The sequence below is a fragment of the Balaenoptera physalus genome (genome assembly GCF_965194825.1).
Source record: "Balaenoptera physalus genome assembly, chromosome: 9".
NCBI lineage: Eukaryota > Metazoa > Chordata > Mammalia > Artiodactyla > Balaenopteridae > Balaenoptera > Balaenoptera physalus.
Window position 1 is genome coordinate 93,201,571 of NC_138888.1, and position 22,338 is coordinate 93,223,908.

At 38.2% G+C, this 22,338-nt stretch overlaps 1 protein-coding gene across 6 annotated transcripts in view; it reads right to left on the reverse strand.

The window, feature by feature from the left end:
- Positions 1-17,337, reverse strand: part of TTK (TTK protein kinase) — a 49,500-nt gene extending 32,163 nt beyond the window's left edge. For 3 of the 6 annotated variants that reach the window (XR_014267174.1, XM_082474198.1, XM_082474195.1), the window contains exons 1-11: positions 17,192-17,337; positions 15,921-16,061; positions 13,338-13,560; positions 12,868-12,974; positions 10,430-10,573; positions 9,642-9,753; positions 9,406-9,478; positions 9,221-9,315; positions 7,315-7,402; positions 6,113-6,233; positions 2,082-2,230 (exon numbers count right to left, since the gene is read on the reverse strand). Coding sequence is in view for 5 of the 6 variants with exons in the window: in XM_082474198.1 (XP_082330324.1) it covers positions 2,082-2,230; positions 6,113-6,233; positions 7,315-7,402; positions 9,221-9,315; positions 9,406-9,478; positions 9,642-9,753; positions 10,430-10,573; positions 12,868-12,974; positions 13,338-13,560; positions 15,921-16,059 (1,251 nt within the window). In the remaining variant the exon portion in view is untranslated. Of the gene's footprint in view, positions 1-2,081; positions 2,231-6,112; positions 6,234-7,314; positions 7,403-9,220; positions 9,316-9,405; positions 9,479-9,641; positions 9,754-10,429; positions 10,574-12,867; positions 12,975-13,337; positions 13,561-15,920; positions 16,062-17,036; positions 17,167-17,191 lie in introns of those variants that run through there. The other 3 variants (XM_082474199.1, XM_082474197.1, XM_082474196.1) reach the window with 3 other exon arrangements.
- Positions 17,338-22,338: the final 5,001 nt, after the last annotated feature.

Genomic DNA, 22,338 nt, shown 5'->3' on the forward strand with positions numbered 1-22,338 from the left:
CCTCACACCTGTCGGAGTGCCTATTATCAAAAAGAGAAGAAATAAGAAGTGTTGACAAGGATGTGGAGAAAATAGAAGTCTTGTGCAGTGTTCGTGAAAATGTAAATAGAACTACCATATGACCTAGCAATTCTACTTCTGGGTATTTATCCAAAGAAAAGGAAAACACTAACTTGAAAAGATATCCGTACCCTCATGTTCATAGCAGCATTATTTACAATAGCCAAGAAATGGAAACAACCTAAATATCCATTGATGGCCGAATAGATAAAGAAAATACAGTACATATATACAATGGAATATTATTCAGCCATAAAAAGGTATGAAATCTTGCCATTTGTGACAACACCGATGGACCCTGAGGGCATTATACTAAGTGAAACAGCTAGAGAAAGACCAATACTGCATAGTATCACTTATATGTAAAATCTGGAGGGGAAAACAAACCCAACAACAACAAAACACCAAGCTCACAGATAGTTTGGTGCTTGCTGGGGGCGGGGGTGGGTGAAGAGGATCAAAAGGTACAAACTTCCAGTTACAAGATAAATAAATCATGGGGATGTAATGAACAACGTGGTGACAATAGTTAATAATATTGAATTGCATATTTGAAAGTTGCTAAGTGAGTTGATCTTAAAAATTCTCATCACAAGAAAAAAAAATTTATAGCTATGTATGGTAATGAACATTAACTAGACTTATTGTGGTGATCATTTTGCAATAGAGTTGGTCCTTGAACAACTGGGAGCTTAGGGGCACCAACCTCCCATGACGTCAAAAATCCACATATAAACTTACAGTTGGCGCTATGTAGCCACAGTTCCACATTCTCGGAATCAACCAATCAAAGATCATGTAGTACTATAGTACATATTTATTGAAAAAAATCCATGCATAAGTGGACCCACACAGTTCAAACCCATGTTGTACAAGGGTCAACTGTATATACAAATATGCAAATATCGAATCATTATGTTGTACACCTAAAACTAATATAATGTTGTATATCAATTATACCTCAGTAAAACAAAATACTTATTTTTAAGTGTATCTACATTCACATGTAAAAAGTTTATTCTTGTTATTTTTTAAAAATTAGTAAATATTTTTTAAATGTATTGGTTTTACTTTCTAATATAGCAAATACAGATAAACATAGCCTACGTAAACCAAAGCTCTTTTTTTCCCCCCTTTTTGGCCACGTCGCGCAGCTTGTGGGATCTTAGTTCCCCAACCAGGGATTGAACCTGGGCCTGCGGCAGTGAAAGTACGGAGTCCTAACCACTGGACTGCCAGGGAATTCCCCCAAAGCTCTTTAGGAACCTCGATAATTAAGAGTATAAAAGAAGGCACCAAGACCAAAATATTTGAGAACTGCTGAGTTAGAATACAACTGAAAAGTAATAATGACAAGAGTATGGCCATGAACTACGTACAGGTATGGCTCTCTACCAGATCCTTGCTTCTGAAATGGAACCCAGCCACTGGGAATGATCATTCAACCTATTATGAATTCACATTATCTAGTCTATATTTTTCTATTTTATCCATGAGGACAACAATAGGAAATTGTCAAATGCTTGGTACAGCATTGCACTGGTTCAGCGATCTGCATATTGTTTTCTGGAAAAGGTAAGATAGTAAACATTTTCAGCTTTGCAGGCCAGGTGGTCTCTGTTGCAGTTACTCAGCTCTGCTGTTACAGTTCAAAAGCAAGCATAGACACTATGTAAACAAACGGGTACCTCTGTGTTTCAAGAAAATGTTGTTTACAGACAGGCTGGGAACTAGATTTGGCTCCTAGGCTGTAGTTTGCTGACCCCTGCACCAGTCTACCAGCATCCAAAAATACTATTGAAAACAGAAAAGAATTCAGCTTGACATATACTCTTACTAAACTAAACCTTTATTACTGATCATTGTTTTGTGAATTAAAAGCAAAAAAAACAAAAAACCACACACTTGAGCAAGCTGCTCCACTAAATATGGTACACAAGAATTTAATAAAAGAAGAAAACATTTAACATGATCATCACATTATGAACAATAGCAATGCTACACTTGAAAAGGAAAGTTACCTCTGTATCAACTTTTGAGATTATCTCTGAAATCTGCCACTGATTTGAAGATGCAGCAGGATTCTGGTTTACACATTCTGACTTTCTCTTAGATGGCCATTGTTTCTGGTTACTTTCTGGAACCTTTGGTTCTTGATGTTCTTTAGTTTCTGAAATTGTATTTGTTGTTGTTGTCATTAAAAGGCAAGAATATTTGATAATAACAAAATAAACCTAAATGATAGAACATGTTACAAAACTGTATTAGCATTTTGCTCTTAAAAAAACAAAGAAACTAAAAACTTTAAGCCAGCTGCTGACAATTTGCTTTTAGCAAGTCAATTTTTCAAAGCTGCAACAGTCATCTTCCTAGGTTGTTACCTAGAGCTTTACCAAAGACCATTCTGAATTTAAATGCTTCTGGTCTTTACCAGAAAACAAGGAAATAAATAAGTAAAAATTTAAAAACATGTATGTCTTACTAATAAAGAGAAGCTAGTTCACCACTTTTCATAGACCTCTAGCTTTTCAACAAAAATTTTACCTTAAACTAGCCTGTAATTTACTTTCCTAAGCGTCTGAACAAAAGAGCCTCAACAATAATATTGACTATTTTATGAATGTCAATATTCTGTCCCTATCATAACAGATGCAAAAATTCTAAACAAAATATTTGCAACTGATATACAAAAGATATAATAAATTATGACCAAGTTGTGTTTATTCCTAAATGCAAAGTTGCTTCAACATTTGAAAGTTAATTCAATTTGCCATAATAATAGAGGAGAAAAGTCTGTGGTCAACTCCAAAAATGCAGAAAAGGCATTTCATAAAATTCAATACCCAGTCACAAAAAAGCTTTTAGTCTAGGTATAAAGCAAAACTCACTCTGTTTTGATATTTGATAAAGAATAGCTGTAAGACTCTAAGGCAATTATCACGCGAGGGTAAAATAATGAAAGTGGCTCTCTAAAATAAGGAGTGAACAAAAACGCCACCTATCATTCCTTTTACTCACCATTATGCTAGAGGTTATAAGTGCAATACAGCAAAGAAAAGAAATGAAAGTTAAAGGACTGGAAGGCAAAAAATGTTATATTATTTTCAAACAATATGAAAGAATTTACAGGAAAATATTAGAATTATTCAGTGACTTTAGCAATGTCACTGTAAATATGATCAATAGCTAAATATCAGTTGTATTTTTATATACCAGCAACAAAGAAGTAAAGGATAAGTATTTTTTTAAAAAAAGATCCCATTCATTATCATATCAAAAAAAAATATCAGATCTCTAAGTACATCTCTAGCAAAAGATAAGCAAAATCTCTACACAGAAAAGTATTTCTTCAATAATGTTCTAAAGATTACTTAAATGAATGATGGGATATGCCAGGTTGGTGGAGTAGAAAATTTATCTGTTAAGATGTCCACTTGTCCCACTAGATCTCAATCAAAATCCCATTAAAAAAAAAAAAAAGGAACTCTGACAGATTCTAATATTTATATGGAAATCCAAAAGGCTTAGAATAACTAAAATAGCTTTGACAAAGAACAAAGGTGGAAGATTTACACTGACAGATATGAAGACTTACTGCAGTAATTACGTCAGTATTAGCACAAAGACACAAAGGACTATGGAACAGAGAAGAACCCAAAACCAGACATCAAACACAGACTCATCTAATTTAAAACAAATCACTGAGGGGAAAAAGGGTCTTTTCAATAAATGCTGCTGGATCTACTGGATATCCACATGGGGAGAAAAAAATGAATCCTGACACTTGATCTTAACTATACACAAATATTAAATTCAAGTAGAATCTAACTCTAAATGTGAAACGTAAAATGATGTCTTCTGCAATATATGGAAAGGGCTTCCTCCCTGGTGGCTCGGTGGTTAGGAATCCACCTGCCAACGCAGGGGACACGGATTTGAGCCCTGGTCCAGGAAGATCCCACATGCCACAGAGCAACTAAGCCCGTGTGCCACAACTACTGAGCCTGCGCTCTAGAGTCCACAAGCCACAACTACTGAGCCTGTGCGCCACAATACTAAAGCCCGCACACCTAGAGCCCAAGCTCTGCAACAAGAGAAGCCACCGCAATGAGAAGCCCGCACACCGCAACGGAGAGTAGCCCCCGCTCGCAGCAACTAGAGAAAGCCTGCCCGCGGCAATGAAGACCCAACACAGCCAAAAATAAATAAATAAATTTATAAAAAAATAAATTAAATAAAATATATGGAAATATCTTTATGATCTTGGAGGAGGAAAAGATTTGTTTAAAGGCACAGAAAACACTCACCACAAAGGAAAAGACTGATAAATCAAAATGCATGATAATTAACAATTTCATCAAGTCTTCACCACATAATAGGAGAAGTTACTTGTAAAATATATACCCAACAAAGGAGCTGTATCTAGACCATATTAATGTCTCCTAAAATCCATGCGAGAAAGAAAGGAAACCCAATGGAAAAACTGGTGAGGCTTGAACAGGTACTTCACAAGAGGATAGCCCTATGGCCAATAAACACAAAAAGGCCTTCAGCATCGTTAGACATCAGGGAAATGCGAATTAAAACCACGGTGAGATATCACTTAGCAGAATCAGAATGTTTAACATTAAAGACCAACAATAAAAACTACTGGGAAGAATACGGAGCAAGAGCAACGTTAAGTGCTGGTCAAACACAACACTCTGGAAAACCGTTCCGCACTATCGACGAGCTGAATACATACAACAGCCTGTGTGACCCGACAACCCCGCTCTGAATGTACTCGATGGAAACGTGTGTGAAAGAAATGAGAGCATTAAATTGGGTGCCAGATCAGTACTATAAACAAGAAGTTTTGGTAAAGATGATTTTTCAATCATACCAGTTTGTAATAGGTGCCATGAAAATATAAAATATGAGTTTCCCCCAATTACTAGGAAGAGGAATCTACAGTTGGCCCTCCGTATCCTTAGGTTCCACAGGGCTGACTATACTACATCATTTTATATAAGGGACTTGAGCAACTGAGGATTTGGGCAGCCGAGGGGGGATCCTGGAAAAAACGCTGATGTTCCCAATCAAAATCATGGCATCCCAGTTTGCAGGGACTGAGGGCTTTCCTGTGACATGGGACTTTCCGGGCTAAAACCAGAAAAGTCCCAGCATTCCTCTTCAGTCCAATTAAAAGAAAAAATTACACCCAATCTGGCAACCTTTGTTTGGACAATGATATCCAATTCATGATCCCATTCAAAAATCTTTGATGGTACTCTGACATCTAAAAAAATAAAAAATTGAAGCCTGACATTCTAAGTCTAACTAGTCTTATCTCCCACTTCTATACTACCTGTGTTACAGTTTTCAGCGTAATTGACCATCTTTGTTCCTAGAATATTTTATTCTTTTGCTTACGTTATTCCCTCCATCTGAAATACTCTATCACTGCTATTTCTTCCTATTTAAATGCTAACAATTCTTCACGTTTCTTCTCCTCCACAAGCTATTTCCTTATTTCCCCTAAACCAAATTAGTTCCTCAGATTTCTCCTTCCACTGAATCCTCATAGCATTTTATTGATGTGGTTCTCATGGTACTCTATATTCTACCCAGCATTATATTTATCAGTAGATCTCCCACACTGGTTGGCAATCTCCTTGGGACCCTGTCTCATTCATGTATATATCCTTAGAACATTCACCATAGTACTCATATATTGGAAAATCAAATGTATGACAAAGGAGGAAAGGGAGAATTATCACATAAATACAGCTTCTGTGTCCTTTCCAGAAAGTATCTGTCAAGCCAACTGAGAAAAATAACTCAGTGCCACTGTATTTTCCCTCCAGTCTTCCTTTAATGCACCTTTTAGGCAAATAAACTTTCTTTGCTACAGAATTTAGTAGTTTTCATATAATCTGTAAAATTTAACTGAAATACAAGATAAAGGGACAGAGTCATAGACTTACATGGCAATTGTTAGGTGGCTGGTCAACTTCCACAAGTACAAAGTGATTCTCTTAATTAAAGAAGTAGTCTGTTTTGTCACTCTTACCTTCTAATTTTGTTAGAAGACTTGATTCACTTTTATTCTTCAGGGTTACTGAATCAGTAACAAGTTCAGAACTCTTCTCATCTGACATCAGAGGTTCCTTGGAACGAATATTTTTAACAGACTACATAAAAAGAATAAGGTTTGATTTGATTTTATATAAAATAAAGTCTCATCAACAGAAGTAGTACTAATCTGTCTTAGTGTTCAATATACTAAAGTCTCACTATATGAAAAGACTGCTAGGAAAATTATCTATTATACTTACATGTGGACTCAAAAACTGCCAGCAAAGATAACTTCTTGAATTACTGACTAGAGCAACGGGAACGGCCATAACCATAAAATTGGCCAATTTACTTTCAATAGACATATTAATCAAATGATAAAATACAGTCACTTAAAGAGAGAGGTTAGAAAATTTGAATCTAACATAAAACACACTTCATTATTTTGTTACTGTGATCATATTTTATCACCAAAAATAACAGCACTGGTCAAAATTAAGATTTGTATAAGTCTAAGAGAGTATTATTCTAAATCCAGAAAATAAACTTTTGACACAACTGTGCACTATTCTCTAAGATAGCTGTAAACTAGTTAAACTCATTATTTAAAAGCAAAGACCATGAAAGAGAGAGACGAATTACAAGGAATCGAAAATCAAAAAGACCTACATTGTGATGCCAGGGGTTTAACTCAACTACAGTAAGAATAGTATAACCCCTAAAAATCAGTGCACCAGGGATTAAAGCTGTTTCCTGTCTTTGAGGTTCACACATCTGCCATATCAGGATGCCAGGATTATCTAAGCCCTCACCTCTGCCCCATCACAAAGCCACTCCCTCATTTTTGTCTCAGATGCCCTGCCAGATCATATGATTAAACATACCAAGAAACAAAAGCTGGGGGGCATGGCTCGCCCCGCTATTCCCAAATCCAGGCCAACTAACCTGATAAAACACTATATAATAATTGCTACTTCAGAGTTACCCCAGGAGATCGCTGATCATTGCCCTACCACCTCAACTGAGGAGAAACAGTTTAGGACTTATGTGCCACTGCCCATCAGTGGTCCGACATCTCTTGGGGCTTCAGGAACACTGCTGGAGATACATAAATCATGGACTCCTTTCCCGGAAAAAGCTCCATGGACCCTGGGTCAGGAACCCCTGCTTCATGGAAAGATTTAAAAATGGACATACCGTTAAATGTCTCAAGTCACTGGAATCATTTCCACTTGATTTAGATCCAGAAACGACTGTATCTCGGCATTCTGATCCAGAGATCTGTCTGTTACCCATGAAACAAAACAATTGTAATGTTTAACCTGAAATCAATCATTTCAACGTATCATTTTTTCAATTTTAAAGTTGGCTTTTTAACAATATGTACACCTTTTAATTGGAAAAATCACTTGGAAAGATTTTTTTAAATAAATGTATGTATGTACGTATGTATTTATTTTTGGCTGTGTTGGGTCTTCGTGGCCCGTGTGCAGGCTTCAGTAGTTGTGGCACACGGGCTCAGTAGTTGTGGCACACGGGCTTACTTGCTCCGCGGCATGTGGGATCTTCCCGGACCAGGGCTCGAACCCGTGTCCCCTGCATTGGCAGGAGGATTCTTAACCACTGCGCCATCACGGAAGTCCCCTGGAAAGATATTTTTAAAAATAACAAGATTCCAGTATAAACATGACTAAAGTGCTGGGCAGTGATAAAAGTGAGATGAGTAGTAAGCAGGTGATTGCCTACCCTGTTATGTAATAAGTAACAGCTGGAGTCAAGGTATGAATGTGGGAAAGGATAAGGGAACAGCAGTATGTAGATCAAACTACACTTCAGGTTGCAAATAGCTTAAGGATAAGAACTAGGGTGTAGGCTCTCCTATGGGAGAGTGCCTAGCTCACAATCTATCAAAACAAGCACCAAGAAAATGGCTGGTTTGTTTCTGCTCTTATTTTTTTGAGTGGGAGAAAGTCTCCTTTTTTTCCTAAGCTAGCACTTGAAATGGAGATGACAAGAAAATAGTCATCTCATAAGATTTTGGAGCTTAACCTTGACATCCAAAATGCTCTTTAATATCAATGTTCAGTCAAGCCCTAAGTATAATAAGAATTTAAGTATAGAAGACACCAGATAAAAACAAATGGTTATATTTCTAAAGTTTACTTGCAAAATGATTTTCTAGAATCCAAGGAGCCTTTTCCATTAGAAATAATGTAATGAATAGTGGTTATAGTTAAAAATAGAGCAGAAAAATGAGGTCCCTTAGCTAAGCTGCAATACGAGATTCTCAGTTTTCAAGTTGAAGGAAGGAGACTGCATTGGATGTGGTGAACAATACTTCATCTCTACCTACCCTGCCCCACTTCTTGAAGCCTTAGGCTCAGAAGCAAATGAGTGGGGACTTCCCTGGTGGGCCAGCGGTTAAGACTCCCTCCCAGTGCAGGGGTTCAATCCCTGGTCAGGGAACTAAGATCCCACATACTGTAACTAAGCCTGCACGCCACAACTACTGAGCTCATGCGCTGCGACTAGAGAAGCCTGCATGCCGCAATGAAGACCCAGCACAGCCTAAATAAATAAATAAATATTTTTAAAAAAACCAAAAAAAAAAGACTAAGGGCTATGCTGACTGTAAAGTGAGGTGCACATGTGAAAAAAAAGAAGCAAGTGAGTGAATTAATCACCTCTCCCACTGATAGCTGCCCCTTTCCTTGAACGAGCTGCAAAAGAAATTGTTCCCAGACCTCCCTTCACCCCTATGGAGACTTCCATACCCACTAAAGAGAGTCTTAACCAGAGAGGCTACCATAAGGGAGAAATGTTCAAACATCAAGAGTTTTTACCCCAGGGCTGTTTGCATAGTCTTTTAATCTTCGTGTTGACTTAATATTTTTTCCTCTGTGTTTCCTAATTTTTTAATAGTTCCTTTAGTGAATATTTTTAATGAGTGCAAAAGCAAAATAAAGTCATATCTCCCACTCATTCCTCATACTAAGTAAAAATGTAATCATAATTACTTTTACACAGTAAAAGACTTTAAGATAATTCTGCCATCAATCTTCAAGTTTTGAAACCAAATTAAAAAATTAAAACTCAAACATACCTTTTAGTAAAAGGGGGTGCAACTGAAGCATCTGTCTTCTCATGGTAATCCGGGCTACTTAGAAGGTTAACTGGGACTCTTCCGAATGGGCATGACTAAAAATGTTTTGAAAGATTAAGTAACTAACTAGGAAATGAGTACATACCTCACCACTACCATTTTAATCAGAGTTAAAAATAACTTACTCGCTTAGCTTTGTTTGTTTGTTTCAATGGATTTCGATGGCCTATCTCTGCATCTTGAGGGGGTATGTTCTCTCTAAACAGAAAGAAAATACTCCCGATTTTTAAAAGAATAATATTGACACACGCATTTTCATCAACTGTTAAACACTGTTATTGTAACATGAAAATATATACGCAGATGTATAAATAATATAAATGTAGGACGAGCATTTAAAAAATGGATTCAGTTTCCTTACCCATACAAAAACCTGGCTTTAGTCTGTGCTCTGGAATCACAACTGATGTTCCTATTTGGTAAATGTCCAAGTGTACTGGGGAATGGTTCTTGCACATTTGATACTGTAGATGCTGTAAACATTTGAAATTGTAATTACATTTATAAAGACATAAGAAATACACAAAAAAGTAATCTCATAAATAAGAATGTTTCAAAAGTCAAGGCATAGTAAATATTTGTCCCCAAATAAGATATGTAGACATGAAGATGTTATGGAGATAATTCTCTAACTATACTTCAAAACTATTCCATAATTCTATAACTGTTTACTCAGAGAAAAGATACATTCCTTATTTCTAATAGCAAAAAGTCATTCTCTTGCCTAGATCAAGTTTTTCTGTTTGTTTGTTTTTAACTGAAGTATAGTTGATTTACAATGCTGTAATAGTTTCTGGTGTAGAGCAAAGTAATTTATATATATATATATATTCTTTTTCATATTCTTTTCCATTATTGTTTATTACAGGATATTGAAAACAGTTCCCTGTACTATACAGTGGGACCTTGTTTTAGATCAAGCTGTTTTTAATGTGTTACCAATTCGAGTTTGATTAGGGAAAACAAAATTCCAACAAGAAAGTAATGACTTTGTTACTTCTAAAAGTCTTACCTCCTTTACATCTAAAACTTAATCTTAGATTTTGATCATTCTAAATAAATGATATTTTTCTATAAAATATTATCCTGAATCCTTTTTTGCAGGACAAAACACCACAGAAAAGTATTAGCACACACTAACATATTTACCTGATAAACTCTTCTTTTCTTCCTCTGAAAGCAGCTGCTTTTTTTGAAGGTTTAAATTCCGAATGGCAATTTCCAGCATTTCTACTGGTACTGCTCCACATTCCACAGCTTTATGAAGAAGTTGCTTGCTTTTTTTGAAATTACCTAACAAAGTAAAAAATAATCGTCATTTAAATGCAGCAACCTTCACTCCCCAGAGGCGTATTCATCAGGACCTAGGAAAAAAATTTAAAAGTCTTAGGCAAAAATGTTTACTCCAAGGCTCACGCACGTTATTCATAAGGAAGTAAGCAATTTCTCACTTCTGATAACAAGTCATGTCAAACAGTTTACTTGTACAAGATGTTAACTGATGTAATTATGTATTGGTTTATTGCCACGGTCCATTTTCACAAGTAAAAGAAATGTTAGCAATGCAGTTACAAAATGGGGGCAGCAAAGGTCAACTCAAACAGTTAGAAACTTGAGAGAATTCAGTAAAAGGGAAAACTAAGCCTTAGCTGTTGCAAGAGTCTCAAAAGCATCAATCTGTTACAACGCAGCATAATAATTATCATCTATAATAACATTTAGACATTAAGGTTGACATCTTTTGCTAAAGGGAATTCCCATCGAAAGGATTCATGTGAAAAAATGTAACAATAAAGATTAATCTTTAGCTACCAGACTTAGCTACACCACCCCCCAAATGCAAAATAACTGAGAAACTACCAAAATCACCTTTTGACTACAGATAAGTTACCAAACAAATTTTCTTTCAACTGCAAACTTACCCAATACATTTAGTTTAGAATTTCATTTATAAAGATTAAATGTATACATCATGTATGTTATGAAATGTGTTAGCATTTATGGGAGCCACTGGGCTATACTATGCACTTGGCACTTGGGTATAAAAATGGTTAAGAGTCAGCCTCTAGCCTCTCACAGTTTACAAATTTTAAGAACATAAACATATTTGATAGAGACTAAGACTACATTTATTCAGACTACTGATATTTCATGTATTGAGCATTTCAGGATAGCAAAAGAAGAAAGAAAGTCTTAGACAGGAACTAGTAATTAGGGAGCTTACTAAGGTCATAGACTCCTTTGAGAAGCTGATAAAAACTGTGGAATGTCCTCCACCCCTACAAAAATACACATACACACCAAAAGCACATAGGACTTCGGGGATTCTGCATTTTTCCTGAAAGCCTATTCATCAACCTTGTTCAAACTAATCACAATTTGGACCTTGAGGTTACTACTACATCCCAGTGGTACCAGTGAGGTTTATTTCTTATTTACAGATAATATAATTTGAGATTTTCAAAATTTGTATTCTAAAGATATAAGTTTATAGTTGCTATTGATAGGCCATAACACCTCAAAAATTTTAAAAAGTAGCATGAAGGAGAGATAGATGATCTTAAAGGCCTGGCCAAACTCTAACAAGCAACGAGTCAATTCTCCTAGGCAGGAAAGGAATGATTTTTTTTTTTAAGTCACGTGATAGTGCACAGGATAGATCAGAGAAGATGATTCAGATAACTAGGACTCAGAAATCATCTGAATAAGGAGAAGTTCAGGATCTGAGTTTATACAGTGCTTTTCTCCAACCTCGGTCCTGGCGAATACTCTCCAGGGAGTTAGCCCTGCTTTGGACATAACTACGAGGATTCTGGCTGAGCGAAAAAAAAAAAAAAAAATGGTGATAATATGTGTATTACTGGTGGGAAATGGGATCAGGGTTGGAGCAGCAACAAGGCAAATGGAAAAACAGGAAACCGTGGCCAGAGGGCCAACAGGATAGATCCAAAGGCCCCAGAAAATGAAAAGAGTAAAGGCTAATGGCCAGGCCAAAAATGTCTGAGGAAGAGACTGCCCTCGTTCTATCTAAAATGTCCAGACAAAAGCCGCAACTAGAGAAAGCCCTTGCACAGAAACTAAGATCCAACACAGCCAAAAATAAAAATAAATGAATTTATAAAATGTCCAGACTAGGTAGAACCAAGTGAGCAAGAAATAAAAGCTTCTACAGCAGTTTACTTTTTTTTAATTGAACTACCAATTAATGCTACAATTATATTCTGATATATATTTTGGTGCTATGACACCATCGCACGTGAAAAACTTATCTAAGCTCTGGTTTAAATATCTTATATCCTCATCCCAGAAATACTCAGTAAAGAAGCCACTTTCCTTTAGATGTGTCCTGAATCTAATAGCACACACGTGATGTTCATGCTTATTTTCCTGGGTTACTCCTCACAAGTGGAAGGGCCCGTATGACAAATATTCTCCACATTTACACTTAGGTAGCATTCTTCCCCCATATTCTCATCTGACGTTTCACCTCATACTTCTATTTCATACACATGATTTAACATTCGAATGTAAGTTACGGTAGGAAGCTATCGTCTACTTAAAATTTGGACTTGACATTTTCAGATTACCTTGTGATAGTTCAAATTGTGCAAAAGATATATGCACGAAAGCAAATTTCTTGCAGTTTGCTCTGGCCATCTGAAAGTAGTCGCGTGCGTCATCTGGCTCTTGAATACTGAAATAAAGATTTCAGAGTCAAGTTTTAAGAAAAAGGACACATTTGCCTAAGTTTGATAACTCCTCATTCTATTTTCCAAAAGACACAGGATATTGTTCTTTTTTCTGTATGTACATTTAAATGTTAATTTTTAAAATCTTTTTAGGCAGAGTCTAGAGTATGTAACTTTTGTGGAAATATGTACATAGTAAAGAAAGTTTACATTACTCACTTGTTAATTATAAACAAAAGGATTTCATCAAAAAATATTAAATTTCTTACAAGTAATTCTGACATCATGTTTTCATTTTACCTTTTGGTGATGTAGTTATGTGTTATGTAATGTAGTTAGCTAAATGCAGTTAAAATGGTAATACTTACGCTTTTAATTCAGCAAATCTCACTTGAATTCTAGCAAAACTCTCATTTTGGCCATATTTATCTGGAGGAAGTGCTTCAATTGCTTGATTGTAACGACCAATCAGTTTATTTAAAAGGGCATCATTTAAAGGGACACTGTTTTTCTCTAGTTTGAGCAACAAATTCAACCAGTCCTCTGGGTTGTTTGCCATCATCATAATTTGGTTAACAGTTCCCGAGTTATCTGAATAAGGGACGAAATATACCACAACAGAGGAAAGACATAAAACAAATGCCAAATTGCACTTTTCTTTCAAATTACAGTTAATCACTGATACTCTCAGTATGAACATACACAAACTCCCTAAAATACTTTTTTAAAACTTTAACAACTCATGCAAATATAAGCAAACTTGTTTACTGCATATATATTTTTATGACGGTATATTGTACTACAAAAAGCTATATATTTTGAAGGAAAAAAAACCCTGGAAATAAATGCTTATGAGGAGCTTTAGAAAACCATATGCAGTCTAAGAATATTGTATGCTGTAGCAGCATAATTCTATCTTAGCATCCTAACGATGCAAAGAAAACCTAAGCCTCTCTCACCACCACCAGTACCAACTTTCTTGGAAAATTCTTCATGCTTATTCATTAAAAATTTAGGAACTTACTGCTCTAGTCCTAACATAACCTTTACAACCTTATTGATCCAACATTATATCCATATTCCTCCAACTTAGTTTTAAACTGATCAAACAAAACCAGTTTACAAAAGATAAGCAACTGGTATGGTCATTTTCTTCTCCCTCCAATTTACCCACATTTCTCCAAAATTTTCATGTTGTTAATTTATTTTTAACTTTCTTTAGTGTTACTAGTTGTCCTGTTCAGGATATTTTAGTCATTATTAAACATTATTAAATTTAATTTCTCAGAGAAATTATCATTCTTTCTATTAGCTTCAGTTACCTTCAACAAGGGTTAAATATTTGCTTTTATAAACAAAATTACTGTTTCTCCTTTTTACTAAAACAAAACAAAACAAAACAAAACAAAACAGATTCATAACTTTGTTTTTACCCTTAAATTTAATCTGGTCTGATCTTAACTTCATTTTCAGTTTTACCTCCCATCGCCTTCCTAACAAGTTAGCCTTCAAGGCGTCTAAAAAACGGTCTTAGCAGATGTATTTCTCGTACCCCATTCTCCCTCTATTAAAACCTTAAAGCATCCTGTCTTATTGTGTTAGTATTCATTCGATGTCAAACATATATTACAATGTAGCATAGTAGATACTAAATTCTTCTCATCTAGAAACCACGGTTTTAATCTTCCTCAGTATTATGTCTTACATCCCAATTATCAATATATGTTAAGTATTCACAGTTTTGAGCAAGCTAAAGATTTTAAATAAGGACTTATCTACCTTGGCGTACAAGCTTTGTTACCACTGTTTAAATACACAAAGTGTGGTGATAGAATATCACCATATTAAGAATTTGCTTAACACCAAAATGATCAGTTTCTAAGTTGTTTCAAGTGAATATGACCTGCCATCATGACTAGTTATAGGTTCTTCCATTTGCTTTCAATCCCTCATCCATTTAATGGTTAGTACAGATACAACAAACTTATCCAAAGGTCACTTTTCAAAAAAACTCAACAATCTAAAATATAGTAAAGATTCGGCTTCTGAGCTAATACTTTTCATAAAACTAGGGCATTAAACTTTGGGCACTTTCATTCATTCATCATTCAATAAATATTTAAGTACCTACTACTTGCTAGGCACCATTCTTAGTTCTGCAGACACAACACAACAGATAAAAGCCACACCCTCAGAGAGCTCACTTTCTAGTGGAGGAGAGAGACAATAAACACATGAGTAAATGAGATATAAGGTGACTAGTGCTATAGAGAAAAATAATACAGGGAAAGGAAATAGGGGACACACACCCAACCCCACAGGTTGCTATTTTAAATAGGTGTGTTAGGGAAGCCCTCGATGAGATGACATTTGAACCAAGACTTGAAGGAGGTAAGAGTGGGCAGGTAGCTGGGGAGCGGTGTTCCAGGCACAGAGCAAGAACAAAGGCACTGGGATAGGAGCTGATCCAGCACACGGGAGGCATATAGCAAGGGAGCTGCCGTGGCTGGAACAGTGAGCAAGGGAGAATACGAAAGAAAGGCCAGGAGAGTAAGAGGAAGATTCTGCAAATCAAACACTGAGTGTTTAACCTTAAATCTGTACATCATTTTATTGAGACGGGTGAGGTTTTCTCAGTTTGCAGCAAAAAAAGGAATGGAAAAAAAAATGGCATACCTATTGATGGCAGGCATATCAGCGGAAATGACAGCTGCCAATAATGGAAGAGTTACGAAAATTACCTCTGAGCACACTGTAATAAATGATGTTAAGTGTCCTTTTTTAAGAAAGTGGAAAATTGTGGGAATATTTCCACACACAAGGGTTAAGACATAAAATGTTTGTGCTCTAATTGGTAAGCATCAATTACTGAGAAAAATACACCATGTGAACACCCAGTGGTTAACATTTCCTTCCTTTACCTCAGAGGTATTCAAAACAAGGGAACTCACCTGTAGTATCAGCAGAGACTTTATTCAAGCTTAGCTCATCAGTAAGGTCTTCGTTTTTAAATTTATTTTTAATATCTCTCACTTTGTTCATTATGGAATCAATTGTCAACTCTCTGCCACTTAAATCCTCAGCCTCCATTTCTAAGGAAAAAAAAAAAATCGAACTATTCAGAATTCTTATTTTTACTAGCATTAAAGAAAAAAATGTTGCAACTAGCCTTTTAGAACCCAGGAGACTAAAGCATTAATTATATGAATATCTCAACACAGATATTATCAGGGTGGTATTTGTGAAGCTATGTGCACAAAAACAACAGCATGTCTCTGTAATCTGCCCAGCAAGGATTCCAACAGGGAAGTCCACCTCTCCTTTCCACCAGAACGTCAATGAAGCCATTGCACAACACAGAAGATGCTGCCCCCTTTCCAACTTTCCATTTTTCTTCTCTGCCTTCCTTTCACTCTTTCTCCAGAATTATTTTCTCTGGGCCATCTGCAAATTCAGTCGTTTTAAAAAATGTGATGGTACGTTTGCTTGGATTCTGGTAGTGACATATAGGCATAAAAAAAATCCTTTTGGTAGTGAGAATAACCATTCCTTTATTCATCTGCTTTATGTCAGTAAACCTGCACATTGCAAGTGCTTTCAAAGCATGATACATACAACATCACTGCCCTTTATTGATAAATGGGATATCAGCAGCTTGTTCTTGTGCATATCTGGCAGAAACATGATGTGCTACCTTCATCATTCTAATACCAAGAATCTACTGTATTAGTACAGTACTGAGCACTTGCTCATCTGCATGGTGTTGATGTTTAGTCCACAAAGTGTCCGCAGTCTTTCTTCCTGTCAATCTCATCTTTGCGATTCTCAAACCCATCAATCCAGTAACCCAGGGTCACTGATATCAATGGCGCCCCAGACCTCGAGCGTAACAATGAAAAAGGGGGATAAAGCGGGCAGCTAGGTATCACCCCTTGAAGCCAGGTCCCAAAGGTTAACTGTCAGAATCAAGGCCACCATCTCCTCTCCCTGTTCTAAAACACCAGACAAGAGAGGGAGTCTCCCCAGATGCCCTGCCAGGCCCTCTCTCCAGCCAAGTCCACACCTACCTCTCGTCTCCCGGGTCCTCAACAAAAAAAATCTCCGGCACTACCGGGAGGATTGGAGGGGCAGAGAGCCCGCCCCTCCCCCTCCAGCCCGTTGAGCCGCACCCTACGTCTTCTGCCAGGCTGCGAGCCCTCCCCGCTTCGCCCCCACCGCTCACCGGCCCGCGCGGCGCGGCTAAAGAGCCCACACACCGGCCGCCGCCGTCCCTCCGTGCGCCGGCAAGGTAGGACTCTCCGCCGCAAAGCTGAGTTGAGAACAAAAGATGGAACCCCAGTCCCTCTCCGCAAACACGTTTGAATTTCCCCGCCGCGGCCGCCGCGGCCGCCTATTGGCCACTACTAGCCACGTGGACGCGTCTGCCGTGATTGGTTCCTGTACCCCGGCACCGCCCCTTCCCGTGCGGCCCACAAGCCCAGCCCCGCGGGGTCTTCCGGTCTGACTGTGCCCGCTCGGCGCCGAGAGTCAAAGGGGTGCTGGCCGTAGGCGGGTGTCATCGGGGCGCCGGTAGACTGGCTTTCCTGCACCTTTCCGTTTAACAAGGCCATAGTTTTGCCCGAGAGGTAGCCACTCCCGGGCAGAGTGACCCGGTGAAAGGAAAATAGGAGTGCAGATGCTGCTCCCAGCATCAGGACCTAAAAAAGGGGCCGTGTCAGTCGGCCCTTCCCCGCCACCGCCCCCTCACTCCTCGGTTCTTCAGGCTCCTCACTGCCCGACTTAGGGAGGATGCGGCAAGCAAGGATCGTTCACAGCGCCAACTCAAGAATCTCAGTGCTTTTTGTCCTTGAGCTTCCACTAGCCTTAGTTCTTCCACTACACTTAAATGACCGTATGCCTCGTCTTCAAGCCAAGGCCCTCCCCTTTGTCAGAATTCTGCGCGGAACTCACACGCCCATCACGATTGCTATTTCTGAACTCGCCGTGTCAGCCCCCCTCCCTCCGAGCCTGTCCCACTTTAGAGCTCGAGTGCCCTTGGGGGAAGGGCGCCTCCCCGGTAATCTACGCGAGGGCGAGGCTCTGCGGCTAAGTGGCTTTGTGGTCCAAGGCAATGCTTCTCTTCATCTGCGAAACGAGATGCCTGTTGTACCAGCGCTATGACATATGCTCTATGGCAAGACGGGTTGGTTGGTTTTGTGTACGTGTAGGAAACTAACTGCAGCTGTCACTTGTTAACTCCAAAGCTGTCCTTAGAACCCTCGCATTCCCAGCTCTGACTAGCCACCCGGCCAGCCTGAAAGCCCGTCCTCACCGAATACATCTTTCCATACCTTCTGGCTCTGTATTTTTGCTTCAGCACAGCAAAATGATTTGCTATACCTGGTTGGCTAATCACTACCTTTGCATCATTGAGCTTAACACTGCTTTTAATTGGAGGAATATACTATTCCACCAATTCTTGTTGATCTCTTTGGGGCCTGATCTCAAAACTTGCATTTTCCTGAAAATTCTGCTACTAACTCTTCTTTCTGTACACTCACTCCTCTGGTGAGCTCCTCCAATCTTACTTTTTTCTTTTTTTTTTGGCCACACTCTGTGGCATGCGGAACTTCCCTCACCAGAGATCGAACCTGTGCCCCCTGCATTGGAAGCATGGGAGTCTTAACCACTGGACCACCAGGGAAGTCCTCAAATCTTACCTTTTAAAATGCCATCGATGGGGACTTACCTGGTGGTCCAGAGGTTAAGAATCTGCCTTCCAATGCAGGGGATGTGGGTTCGATTCCTTGTCAGGAAACTAAGATCCCACAGGCTGCGGGGCAACTAAGCCTGTGTGCCACAAGCGCGCCACAGCTGGAGAGCTGGGAGGCCCTGACGAAAGATCCCACGTGCCACAACCAAGACCCGACGCAGCCAAAAATAAATAAATAAGTAAATATTTTATAAAATAAAATACTATCTATGTGTTAATGATTCCCAAATGTATAACCCCAGCAGAACTCTCTCTCCTGAACCCCAGACTCAAATATCCACTGTCTACTTAATATCTCCACGTAAATGTCTCATAGGTATTTTAAACTCAAAATGTTCAAAACAGCCCCGATCTCCCCACTCCCAACCTACTTCCTACAAAATCTTCTCTGTAAAAGACATTCCTTGTTCCATTTTTTTTAATAAGTATTAACACATTTTTTTTTTAAGTTTTTAATTTATTTATTTATTTATTTTTGGCTGTGTTGGGTCTTCGTTTCTGTGCGAGGGCTTTCTCTAGTTGCGGCAAGTGGGGGCCACTCTTCATCGCAGTGCGCGGGCCTCTCACTATCGCGGCCTCTCTTGTTGCGGAGCACAGGCTCCAGACGCGCAGGCTCAGTAGTTGTGGCTCACGGGCCTAGTTGCTCCGCGTCATGTGAGATCTTCCCAGACCAGGGCTCGAACCCGTGTGCCCTGCACTGGCAGGCAGAGTCTCAACCACTGCGCCACTAGGGAAGCCCTGTTCCATTTTTAAGCCCAAAACCTTGGTGTCATTCCTGACCCCACAGCTAATCCGCAAGCAGATTGTGTCAGGTCTAACAAGGTAGTCCTGGAATCCTACCACCTTTCTCCACCTCCACTGCTACTGCCCTAGTACCGGGCACCTTCCTCACTCACCTGGGTTATTGCAGTGCCTCCTGGCTGGTCTCTTTGCTTCTGCCCTCACCTCAATTTGTTCTCCAGCACAGCAGAGTAATCTTCAATGAGATCATGTCACTCCTTTGCTCAAAACCCTTCAGAGCTCAGAATAAAAGTCAAAAGTCCTTACAGTGGTCTAGAGCTACACTATTTAGTATGGTAGCTATTAGCCACATAGGGCAATCGCGCACTTGAACTGTGGCTACTGCAACTGAAGAACTGAATTTCTTAATTAATTAATTTAAATTTAAAAACTGATACTCAGTGCAATTCTTGGAAGAATTTTAAGTATATTGGAACAACCGGAGAATGTGAATCTACTTTTTCAACTGTAAATTTTGTGAGCTCTAAATGCAGATGAAGTACTTCCAATGAAAGTGTCTGAGTTTAATTTGTGTTGTAAGTATACACACTAGATTCTGAAGATTTAGTATGAAAAAAAATGTAAAATACATTATTGATAATTTTTAAAATATTGATCAGTTTTAAATGATGTTTTGATATATAGTGTTAAAATATATTATTAAAATTAATATCCCCAGTCACAGACCAGAGGAGACTAAGACTTGACAAATAAAAGCAAGGTGGTATCATGGATTGGATCCTGGAACAAAAAGTGGACATTAATGGAAAAACTGATGAAATCCAAGTAATAAGTAATTGAGGTTTAGTTAATAGTGATGTACCGGCGTTAGTTTCTTAATTTTGACAAAGGTACCACAGTATATACGATCTTAATAGTAGGGAAGTTGAGAGAAGAATGCACATCAACTCCCTGCACTTTTGCAACATTTGTGTAATCAAAAATTACAACAAAATAAAAAATTTCTTAAAATTTGGAATTTTCAAAGGAAAGGTAGGAGAACTAAAGAATGTATTTGAAGGAAATATGGCCAAAAATTGTCCAAATATGGTAAAAGCTATAAACCAACAGACTGAAGAAGCTCAATGAACCCCAAGCACAAGAAACTTTCCAAAAATTATGTAGGCACATAATTAAATTGCTCAAAACTGGTGATACATATATACAATGGAATACTACTCAGCCATAAAAAGAAACGAAATTGAGTTATTTGTAGTGAGTTGGATGGACCTAGAGTCTGTCATACAGAGTGTAGTAAGTCAGAAAGAGAAAAACAAATACCGTATGATAACACATATATATGGAATCTAAAAAAAAAAAAAAAAGGTTCTGAAGAGCCTAGGGGCAGGACAGGAATAAAGACGCAGACATAGAGAATGGACTTGAGGAAATGGGGAGGTGGAAGGGTAAGCTAGGACGAAGTGAGAGAGTGGCATGGACATATATACACTACCAAATATAAAACAGATAGCTAGTGGGAAGCAGCCGCATAGCACAGGGAGATCAGCTCGGTGCTTTGTGACCACCTAGAGGGGTGGGATAGGGAGGATGGGAGGGAGATGCAAGAGAGAGGAGATATGGGGATATATGTATATGTATAGCTGATTCAATTTGTTATAAAGCAGAAACTAACACACCATTGTAAAGCAATTATACTCCAATAAAGACGTTAAAAAAAAAAAACTGGTGATAAAGTGTAAAAAAGCAACCAGATTAAAAAGACAAATTACATAAAGAGGAAGCATCATAAGGCTAACAGAAGACTTCTTATCAGAAACAACATAAGCCCAGAGACAGTGGGGCAATATCTTTAAGATCAGGCATACCTGAGAGATACTGCAGATTTGGTTCCACACCACTGCAATAAAGCAAATATTGCCATAAAGCAAGTCACATAATTTTTTTGGTTCCCAGTGCATATAAAACACATATATGTTTTTACACTATATTATAATCTATTAAATGTGGAATAGCATTAGGTCTAAAAAACAATATACATCCGTTAATTAAAAATACTTTATGGGTAAAAAATGCTAACAATCGTCTGATACTTCAGCAAATTGTAATCTCTTTGCTGGTGGAGGGTCTTGCTTCTATGTTGATGACTGCTGACTGAGCAGGGTGCTTCAGGTTGCTGAAGACTGGGGTGACTATGGCAATTTCTTAAAATAAGACAAGCAAGTTTGCTACATCAATTGACTCTTCCTTTCCCGAATGTTTCTCTGTCCTCTGCATTCTCTGCATGCATTGCTGTTTGACAGCATTTTGCCCACAGTAGAACTTCTTTCAGAATTGAAGTATCTTCTCAAGCCCTGCAGCTGCCGTTTCAAACAAGCGTGTGTAATATACTCGATACTCTGTTGTCATTTCAACAATCTTCACAGCATCTTCCCCAGAAGTATATTCCATCTCAAGAAACCACTTTCTTTGCTCACCCATGAGAAGCAAGTCTTCATCCACTCAAGTTTTATCCTGAAGCTGCAGTAATTCTGCCACATCTTCAGGCTCCACTTCTAATTCTAGTTCTCTGACTATTTCTACCACATCTGCAGTTACTTCTTCCACTGAAGTCTTGAATCTCTCAAAGTCATCCATGAGGGCTGGAATCAACTTCCAAATTCCTGTTAATGTGGATATTTTGACCTCTTCCCCAGAATCATGAATGTTCTTTATGAAATCTAGAATCATGAATCCTTTCCAGAAAGTTTTCAATTTACTTTGCCCAGATCCATCAGAGGAATCACTATCTATGGTAACTATAACCTTATGAAATGTATTTCTTAAATAAGAAGACTTGAACTTCTAAATGATTCCTTGATTCATGGGCTGCAGAATGG